Source organism: Choristoneura fumiferana, chromosome 12 (assembly GCF_025370935.1).
Source record: "Choristoneura fumiferana chromosome 12, NRCan_CFum_1, whole genome shotgun sequence".
Classification (NCBI taxonomy): domain Eukaryota; kingdom Metazoa; phylum Arthropoda; class Insecta; order Lepidoptera; family Tortricidae; genus Choristoneura; species Choristoneura fumiferana.
The window spans coordinates 12108015-12118699 of NC_133483.1; the positions used below are offsets into that span (position 1 = coordinate 12108015).

The 10685-nt window shown below is 37.5% G+C and overlaps 3 protein-coding genes across 3 annotated transcripts in view; 2 read left to right on the top strand and 1 right to left on the bottom strand.

Annotated features, from left to right (window-relative positions):
- The window catches only part of LOC141433688 (uncharacterized), a 3110-nt gene extending 170 nt beyond the window's left edge, over positions 1-2940 (bottom strand). Inside the window, exons 1-2 of the mRNA XM_074095786.1 lie at positions 2721-2940; positions 457-545 (exon numbers count right to left, since the gene is read on the bottom strand). Of these exons, the coding sequence (XP_073951887.1) occupies positions 457-545; positions 2721-2904 (273 nt within the window). The 5' untranslated portion in view covers positions 2905-2940. The remainder of the gene's footprint in view (positions 1-456; positions 546-2720) is intronic.
- A 323-nt stretch (positions 2941-3263) lies between these two features.
- LOC141433350 (uncharacterized) lies at positions 3264-6625 on the top strand. The gene is made up of 2 exons (XM_074095347.1): positions 3264-4881; positions 5377-6625. Exon 2 carries the CDS (start codon positions 5387-5389, stop codon positions 6623-6625), a length of 1239 nt encoding a protein of 412 aa, XP_073951448.1. The 5' UTR covers positions 3264-4881; positions 5377-5386.
- A 58-nt stretch (positions 6626-6683) lies between these two features.
- Positions 6684-10685, top strand: LOC141433689 (uncharacterized). The gene has a single exon (XM_074095788.1). The coding sequence runs from the start codon at positions 6684-6686 to the stop codon at positions 10683-10685; it is 4002 nt and encodes a 1333-aa protein (XP_073951889.1).

The window sequence follows — 10685 nt, forward strand, 5'->3', positions numbered from 1 at the left end:
TTAAGGCTTAAACTGACAGTTCTTGTATGGATCTGACAGGACTTAAGACCACTTAAACATAGATTAAAAAGCCTGCAAGTGGACGTACGTAAAGAAAGATTACCTTAATCTCCACAATATACCTGTGTTTTCTGTACTGTTTTCTATGTGTTGGTGTTCAATAAAGGAGTCTTTGTATTGTATTCTAACGGGAGTAGGTACTTTTTATTTTAATATAATATGGGACTTTTGTACTGACTAAAGTTGAAAATTATTTAACACCATTATGCTATTAAAAAGTGCATAGTATTAAAAGAATTAGGGGCTGTTTCACCATCCATTGATTAGCATTAACCGACGGTTAAATGTGATGCCGTCTCCGTCTATTCAAACAAAACAAATTGAGACACTAATCAATGGATGGTGAAACAGCCCCTTAGGATAATATCCTATTATTTATATTATAAATAAACTGACCTTCCATATCCAATTCCACATCAGATTCTGTCTCCGACTCATCTTCAGAAGATGGTATCTTTTCTGATGTATTGTTGGTAGCAGCACCACTGAAATACCACACAAAAACAGAATTTAACATACACTATCTGGCAGTCATGTGAGAAAACATGTTGTATTTTCTGAAGACTCAGCCTATGAATGTAGAAGACGAAGATTATGCATGTAAGATTGGGTTTTTAGTCTTATTTTTCTGGTTTTTCTGTGCATCTATATTTCAGTTTGTATTTTCGACTATGCATGTAGACTAATTAATGCAAATATTATTACATTAGGCTGCATTGCCATCGGAGATGTGAGTGGAATGTATTTGTAATTGAACCAATAGAAACGCTTTATTAACAGGCATTTCGCCACTAATTGAAAAATCTTTGTCATTGGCTTTTTTTGGAAAAATGTGTTGAGATAAATATCAAAGAAAAATGTTTGTATTTAAAAAAACACAGCAAACCGGGGCACATACCCCGGATTAAGTTATTTGTGCTGTGATTGATATAACATAAAATAAAAATATTTATTCTGGAGGTTAACTAGATTGATGACTGATAAGCACATCGTTCAAGGCTATGGGAACAATATTTAAAAATAGACTGATAAGGCTACCAAAGCCATATTTATTTACAATCACCAACAACACTTTGTTATTTAATTATTTTTTTTAGCTTTTTTGGTATTTTGCTAATCCATACTAATATTAAATGCGAAAGTAACTCTGTCTGTCTGTTACGCTTTCACGCCTAAACCGCTGAACCGATGTCAATGAAATTTGGCACAGAGATATACTAGACCTTGGGAAAATATGTATTTATTTAAATATGTATAGCAGCTGGAAATCTGGTTAGTAACAGGTGTCAAATATAGGAACATTTCAGACAATAAGTTTCATGGCCCAATTCTATATATTAACAAATACTAAAAACAGAATAAAACATTACTATGTAAAATCATATAAAATTTGGCTTTTTTGCCTTTGGGTGCTAATGCCAGTGTCAAGGTACGGAAGCTAACGGAATGATTCCGAGTTGATTTTACTCGCTTTGGCCGGGTTAATCCCGTACGAAGAGTCAGTTAGTCAGTCTACTAATCAGATGCTAGTAAATGTGTCAATTTGGAACTTGTGCTAATCATGATCTTATACAGGATGGAAAGTTGAGATGGGGCAGCAATACTGGGTTAAGACACTAACTTTAGTTAAAATGTTCAGTTTTTAGTTGTCTACATACTGTTTAATTTTCTTTAACCATAAAGGATTCATATTCGTAAAAAAACAACATGCGAAAGTTTCACTTTGCAAATTAGTACACTACGAACTGCATGGAAAAAGTTTTCTTTGATTTGTGGGTGTTCTAGTACTCTAACCTTAGTTGGTCTCAAAGAGTCCTGCTGATTTTCTCGCTGACTGTACATTTTATCAAAAATCTGTGAATGTTGATTGTTATCGCTCAAAAAGTTAGTAAAGGCCTCCTAAGAGCATTTTCACGTAGCAGTATGGGATCCATAGCTGCCCTTGCTGCCCTATCTCAACTTTCCACCCTGTATACTCTAGAAAATTTATCTATTGATATTAACTATGAATCCTAAAAAAAATATTAATTGAGAAATATTATCATTGTACTAAACATGTCACCTGCTGAAAGCAACCGCTAAGATCATTATTTCTATTTCATATAGAGATATATTTCAATATTAAATCAGTTTCAGCTGGTGATGTTCTGTTTAAGAAGCTAGTAGTAACTATACCATAACTATACTTCGTTTTTTTAACATTGGAAAAAGGGTAAACAATCTTCCAGTCTTTTCATTGAAAAACGTTTAAAAAAAAGCAGTAACTATTACTTATGATACCAAAAGCATGTAAATGATCATATGACCTTAAATTGTTAATTGTTACATATTTGCTGTGACATATTTTCCAAAATGTTTTTCAATAAAATGACACATCAAGATCATTTACCTTCTTTCTAATGCTAAAAAAAACGAATTATAGTGGTAGAGAACTTAAATACACTTAGGTTCAAGATTCAATTCCCAGTTTGAGCAGAAATTTTGTTAGAAAAATATGAATGTTCTCAATCTCAAGACTTGTTTGTTTAAGTAATGTGTATTTATAGTACAGGTTTCACTTGATGACTGGGTCAATGATGTTGATTGCCCCTTATTTATTATTTATAATGGGTCCATTATAGAGTAAGCACACAAAAAACTCAGAAACTTGATTACATTACCTATCTCCAGATGCAGGAAAACTTTTAGGTGTAAATCCAGTAGATGGAATCCTGCCGCGAGGGAAATAATGTAGTCTTTGAAGAAAGCTATTTTAGGGTGTTGTAGGAGCAATGGTTGGTTCTTGCAAAGCTCCACGAACATCTTTAACTGCCCCAACTGCTCATCATTGAACGGGCAACTCATTTTGACTCCTTACTTTACCGGCGAAATCACGAATTACAAATGACATTTTATCTGCAATCAATAGACATTTAAATATGGAAAACTTACGCTTTTACAGTGATCAATCAAAATTGATAAAATCACCACTTATTTAGACATATAAGGAAGAAATTTTGATGAAACATTGAAAGTAAATATGGAAAATACTTACGCTAGAACGTTTGTTTCTGCACGGCACAGTGATCAATCAAAATTGAATGCAGAAATCTTTCTTCGTTCGACACTGTGAAAGAAAATTCCTTGTAAGAAAACAAGACTTTAAGACAACAACACATTTTTGCTGAAAATTGACATCATTCATGTTATCAGATCGTGTGCCAATCGTGTCGCGAACTGTCGCGAGAACATCAAAACTGTAAGTAGAGACACATCTTAATAAATTTGTGTGCTAGTAACCCTACTGAGGGATGCTAATGTTGGTACGATTGCAGGAGAAAAAAAATGAATAGAAGAAATAATAAGCTTGACCAGGAGGGTGAGTTTTTGAAGTGCCTGGAAAGTCCGGCTGAATTTCAACACCTGCAGTTCAGTGAGTAATTTGTCTTATTGAAAATATGAATGGGCAATCAGAAGACAAAGCATATAAGTAAAGTTGAATGAAAGCAACCGAAATGGCACAGAATATTGAAACATGAATTGAATGTAAAAATGAGCTCGAAGTGCCAGGCTCTTGGTGGCTTGGGATGGACTATAAGGGGAGTTGGGAGGTCCTCCGAAGGAACCTGAGGGTTCCGTTGCTGAAAGGAATGTGAGTACTTTAAAGGTACACATTCCTAGTTGAAAGTAAGATGCTTTGTTTACTGATATACCTGAAATCTAGACTATTCTAGACTAAATACTTTGTCGCTATAGATTTTACTGTGAACCTAGGATTACTCCGCGACAAAATGGTGGATTATGCTGGGATATGTAAGATTAAATTATCTCAAAACGAAGAAAAATAGTGTAAGATGTTCTGTTCTGTCAGAGTTGGAAGGAAGGCGCGTGACGAATTAAAATCATGGCGCTACTTTCATAAGATATATGAAGGTTGAAGAACGAATTTTTCGGCACGTGACGAATTTAATCACGCTGCTAGGTACTTTCCTATGCGTAGGAAAAGTGAATTAAGAATGTGAATGCTCGTGACGAATCTAATCACGCTGCTGCTTTCCTAGGTTTAGGAAAGAAAACCCTGGAAAATCGAATTTGAGGGCATGTGAAGAATTTAATCACGATACTCTCTATCATTGATTTAAGTAAAGAATTAAAAGGTTCGTGACGAATTTAATCACGGAACCGTTCTCTGAAATTGACTCCAATTCTGACGGAAAATATAGAAAGTTGAGAAACAGAACATGAAAATGAATTTGAAAGTCATTATTTTTTAGTCAAATTGACCCACATTGACAGTTTAGAAACCATTGTCACTATTTCTCGAATATACAGATAGTGACAAGAAGTGAGGTCAATTGTGATTAAAATAAAGTGATCGCTACATTAATTTGTTGTTTTATTTGCGTTAAAAAAAAAAAAAAAAAAAAAATGTGTCGAATAAATATAATTGTCATTTCAAACTAGTCGTGTGGTTGCACCTTTAGAAATTTCACTACTGGCAACTCCAACCGGAACACCGCTATCCGACCAAATGTAAGTTGTCACAGTACAGTACTGTAATTACAGGGATTTGACGTTGAGGACGCCAATTTTCAATCGGGCCGTGTAACACTTTGGCCTAGTTTCCATAAAGTTTGTAAATTTGCAAATGTCGTATTTCCGGAAAATATTTTCTGTGATTGTTTTGGTTCGGCTTTTTGTTACTGTGCATAATTGTAAATAAAAGGTGCATAAAGTGGTGACTCCTCTTTTTGAAGCCTTAACAACGAAGTAAATTGTGAAGTTGTTACATGCGTAATGCAAGAAAGTTTTCTCTTTGGCAAATCGCAAGAAATTATAGAGGTAAGCAAATTTTGTTAGCGTCCTCTTTCCAAATTTGAATTTTCTGTGTGTAAAAATGGTGTAAAAGGAAGAATAACAAATGTAAAGGAGATTATTATAGTACTTACCTACTAATTACGTGTCGTCTCATTTTTACAACAAAATACACGATTGAAAATTTTAGTTTGAAACGAGTTAATAGTAGGTATGTCTAATAATGTTTAAAATGTAAAACTGGGAACCCAGTTGAAGGCCCTTGAGGCCGAGGAAGACGTTACTGTTTACGTATACATCCAAAATACGAATGCCTCTGGTTCAGTTTACGCGTAACAAATACTAAGTGAATATTTTGAATATAATTTTGAGTGAAGTGAATATATACTGAGCGGCAAAAGATCCGTCCCTCAAATGTATGCAATAATACGTAAATTTGTATTAAGTGGGCCGGGTTTTGTGCTGATAGGTATATATTAAAACATGAAAATTATATAAACTCCTTAATATGAAATTTTACAGTTGCGTCATCATGGAAGAAACGCTGAAGACTAGATTGAGTCTCATAGAGTCTCACTTGGACAAAATACTCAGAGAATCAACCAAGTTGCTCAACGAGTCTAGAACACAGGGGGTCAATGTGGATGACTTAATAAAAACAAAAATCAAACTTAAAACTGCTATTGATCGATACTCCTGTGGGATTAACCATTACATGGAGAAAACTAAAGTCCCATCTGATGAATTGATTACAACATCTACAGCGAAACAGTTAGAAGCTGATGATGCTCTGACTGAACTGGAAGCTATACTCGTGATCCACACAACTGAAAAGTCTGCATTCCAAACACACCACTCCAAGTTGCCTACGCTTCCCCCTCCAAAATTTTCAGGTGACATTCTTCAGTTCCACCAATTTTGGGATAAGTTTCAGGCAACAATTGATAAAAGGAACCTGGATGATGTTGACAAACTGAGTTATTTGATGGCCTCGCTGGAGGGAAAAGCGTTGGAAGCAGTAAATGGATTAGACATATCGAACAAGAACTATGCTATAGCAGTGGAAGCTCTGCAACGACAGTTTGGCAACAAAGATCACCTGATTGATGCTCACCATGAAGCCCTAAAGGATTTGGTACCAGCTCTGAACCATGATGATTGCCGCCACACTTTGAATTCCATTGAACACCACCTCCGGGTCCTAGAAACTCTAGGAGAGGATGTAAATGGCAATCATCTTAGAACTACTATCAAGAGCAAGTTTCCAGATCAAACATTATATGAGCTAAATATGGCCTTGGATCCAACACAGAATACTGTGCCGGAAATTAGAAAAACTTTGAATCGAATTATTACTGCATCAGAGCGTACAAGACAGCCCACACCAACAGTGTCTATAAAACCGCCAATATCATCGACAGCGGTACTACAAGTAGAGCATAAAGTCAGTAGGGGCAATAATAAAAGACAACAAATATCAAACAATTATAAAAGAAAAAATCCAGATTCTTCAGGCCCAGTCAAGAAAAGATCTAAACCTAGTTGCATCTTCTGCAATGAAGCTCACTACAATAACGAATGCACAAAATTCAAAACAGTTGTTGATAGAAAAAATAAATTAGGGAAACGGTGTTTTAGATGTTTCCGCATGGGACATTTTGTGAGCAATTGTAAATGGAAAAAATCATGCTACAACTGCAAAGGAGATCATCACCAAGCGTTGTGCCCAAAGACCAACTGCAACGGTGACCCTACAAAACAAAAAGAATAAGGCAATATGCAGACTCCTCCTAGACAGCGGTAGCCAACGCAGTTATATTACCACAAAAATGGCGAAAAGATTGCAGCTTGTTGCTGATAAGGAGGACCTGTTATTAATTTATACTTTTGGATCTGACACACCTAAAGAAACTTCCAGCCCATCTGTAGAAGTTAATGTAGAAACCAAACGTGGTATCACCAGAAAAATACAGGTAAATGTTGTGCCACTCATTACGGATCGAATTCCTGCCCCAGAATTTACTCTAAACGCAGAGTTTGATGTAATGGCAGATGACAAAAGTGTAGGAGAAGGAATTGATCTCTTAATTGGAAATGACTACTACATATCTTTCATGAGAAATAGGAATGTAAAAATTCAAGATTATTTATTTCTCATTGATACAGACTTTGGATGGGTGCTCACCGGCAGTGCTGATGTTTCAGAAGAAAGAGAAGGAATCTTATCTGTTGTCACTTACTGTCAGTGCCACGATCCGGAACGCCTCTACTTTGCTCTACCAGATCTTCCGATACGAGACACAGATATGAAGTTCCTATGGGCGCTAGAGAGCATTGGAATCACGGACTCTGCTAAAACAACACGCGAAGAAGAAGCTGTGAAGCACTTCACTGAAACTGTTCAGTATGAGAATGGCAGATACCAGGTCAAATGGCCCTGGATTGAATACCCACCAGTTTTACCAACTAATTTTGGCTTAGCATACGGAAGGTTGAAAAGCGTTTTTCTTAGACTGGATGAACAGACCCTGAATGAATATAAAACCATTCTTGAAAAACAACTTTGCAATGGTATTATTGAAGTCATTGATCCACAAACGGTGAATGTGAACCAGCCGAAGACTCCGGTCCACTACCTGGCTCATCATATGGTGAAAGTTAAAGGCAAAGATGGAAGAATCGTGTATGACGCGTCTGCTAGAGTCAAAGAACAACGAAGCCTGAATGAATCATTGTATAAAGGACCGTCTATGCTGGAAGACCTGGTCTCATTGCTGATAAAATTCCGAACAGATAAAATTGGTATAACTGCAGATGTCGAAAAGGCGTTCCTACAAGTAGGGCTTCAGAATGCAGACAGAGATGTGACAAGATTTTTATGGCTGAAAGATACCCAAAAGGAAGTATCTGAAGACAATCTTCTCCATCTAAGATTTTGTCGGGTACCTTTCGGTATCATATCGAGCCCATTCTTGCTTACTGCTACCATACGCCATCACTTGTCAATAACAAACAAGGAGCTCTTACTGAAGGTCGCAGATAGATGCTACGTGGATAACCTAGTCACAACTGCCTCGACTACATCCTCAGCATGTGACCTATTTCACGAGACAAGAAAATCGTTTCAAGAACTCTCTATGAATATCAGAGATTGGATATCAAATGACAATGACTTCATGAAGACGATACCAGAAGAGTTGCGAGCGAAAGACACCAAAGTCACGAAAGTTCTAGGACTGATGTGGAACCTAGAGGATGATAGTTTGCAACTGAAATTAAATAATCAAGTCTTCAATGAAATTAATGAAGCTAGTGAGAACAAGAGGAGTGTGCTAAGGACGTTAGCCTCTTTCTACGATCCTTGCGGATTTTTCTCACCTTTAGTTTTGCCAGCCAAAATACTGATGCAGGACCTATGGCGACTGAAGTTAAGTTGGGACTCTCCTTTGCCAGACGATCTGTTAACCCGCTGGAAATCCATTGTTACCATGCTGCAAACTGCAAAGGATATCCGGTTGCCACGTTACATAGGTCTCATCTGCTCGGCCGATGAAATTGTAGATCATGAATTGCACTGTTTTACAGATGCATCGAAGCATGCACACGCCGCCGTAGTTTATATTAGAACAACCAGCAGAACAGGCAGCAAAACAACATTACTAATGTCAAAATCACGTGTTAACCCAGTGAAGGAGAAAGAAGACCTCAAGATACCAAGACTGGAATTACTTGGTTATGTCATAGGAAGTAGGCTGTTGTCCTACGTCAGAAATACCCTAGACATACCTGTGAAAAAGCAAGTTTTGTGGACAGATAGTTTGGTTGTGCTAAGCTGGGTGAAATCAAACAAGTTACTACCACCATTTGTTGCAAGAAGAGTAAATGAAATTAAACAAAATCCTAAATTAACAATGAGATACATAAACACGGAGCAAAACCCTGCAGATGTAGCAACAAGACCTGAAATGTGGTCACAAAAGAAATTGCTTTGGCTTCAGGGGCCTACTTTTCTGTCAGACGCAAATACACCATGGCCTGATGAAACACCACAATGCTCGTCAACCTCTTTGGCGGCGGAGGGTCTGGATGTGGAATATCCAGAAAGGCCAAGAAATTCAGATGAAAAAATAACGCAAGAGATGGAATCAAATAATGAGAACATAGTGAAAGAACCTGGTGATCCTCAGCTCCAAGAAATAATTAATTTACAGAGAGAATACTTTAGTGAAGAAGTTTCAGGAAAGGAAACTCATTTGAGCAGAAATTTAGGACTATTTCTAGATGTTGATGGCCTCTTACGTTGCAAAGGAAGAATGACACACACAGATTGGTCATATGAAATGAAGCACCCCATACTTCTTCCCAAAGACAGCAACTATACAGCAAAAGTTATAAAAGAAATACATGAGAAAAATTATCATGTGGGAGTAGCTCATACCTTAAGCATCATCCGACAAAAGTTCTGGATACCACAGGGTAGAGCCCAAGTTCAAAAGGTTTTGAAGAAGTGTCCACAATGTGTGAAACATGGCGGTGGACCCTATGCACTACCTCCAACTCCAGCCTTACCACCTGAAAGAGTAACCTTCAGTCAGCCCTTCACATATACAGGCATTGACTATTTTGGCCCTATGTATGTAAACACACAACAAGGAAAGAAGAAGAGGTGGATTTGTTTGTTCACCTGTCTTGTGGTAAGAGCCATCCATCTAGAAGTAGTAAATGATTTGACTGCCCAAGAATGTTTGCTCGCTCTGAGGAGATTTGTGGCTTCAAAGGGAATACCTACCAGAATAGTTTCTGACAATGCGCTGCAGTTCAAATTGACATCGGAAGTCCTAGGAGATGCATACTGTAGTCAGAATAACATCCATTGGAAATTTATACCACAACTCGCTCCATGGCATGGTGCCGTGTATGAAAGACTGGTAGCGGTGGTAAAGCATTGCCTAAAACGAACCCTGGAGAAACATTTACTGGTAGACAGTCAGCTGATCACTGTGATAAAAGAAGTTGAGAATGTCTGCAATACAAGGCCATTGACGTATGTAGGTACAGAACTAGAACACATCTTGACACCAGCAGACTTCTTATCACTAGGAAAGTGTTTAGAAATTGAACTTGAAGATAGCCACATTCCAACAGCAAACACATCTGCAAAACAAAATCTAATTGAAGGTTGGAAACGAGGTCAAAGGATCATGTCAGAATTCAAATCAATGTTCATTGGACAATACCTATCCAGCTTAAGAGAAAGATACCACCATTCCCACAAACAACCTCGAGTGAAATCTAAAAGAGTGCCTCGTGTGGGTGATGTGGTCCAGTTGAAAGATTCAGTAAAAAATCGTGAAAATTGGAAAGTTGGAAAGATCTCTTCTCTTGAAAATGGACCTGACGGAGAATGTAGAGTCGCTAGAGTAAAGATTGGTAATACTGAGTTCACCAGATCTATTGGACATCTTTACCCATTAGAAACAGAAATTATAGAAGAGCATGATATGGAGAAAACTCAAGCTGAAGAGCATGTGAGTGAACAATCTCAAGACCCTGACCTTGAAGATGAAATGACAAGACCGGATGGTATTCCTCTAAGGGAACCGATAGCTGAAAGAATAAGAATGGTTCCAAACAATTGGTCCCTGGTTGAGGAACATATAGAAAAGGAACAACAGAGACCAATTGTGCAAACAGATTCAGTTAATGGTTCCAGTCCTTTAGGTGAAGTTATCAAGCCACAAGTGCCAAGGGAATCGAAGCAAGACGAGAAGCGGCCATTAGAGCAAGAACTAAAATTGCTGAGTGGACGCGCCTTCTCATCGCACTATTGA

What these genes read in the sequence shown, in the direction of transcription:
- LOC141433350 (XM_074095347.1), top strand. Translation starts at nt 5,387, where the DNA reads ATGGAAGAAACGCTGAAGACTAGATTGAGTCTCATAGAGTCTCACTTG.
- LOC141433689 (XM_074095788.1), top strand. Translation starts at nt 6,684, where the DNA reads ATGGCGAAAAGATTGCAGCTTGTTGCTGATAAGGAGGACCTGTTATTA.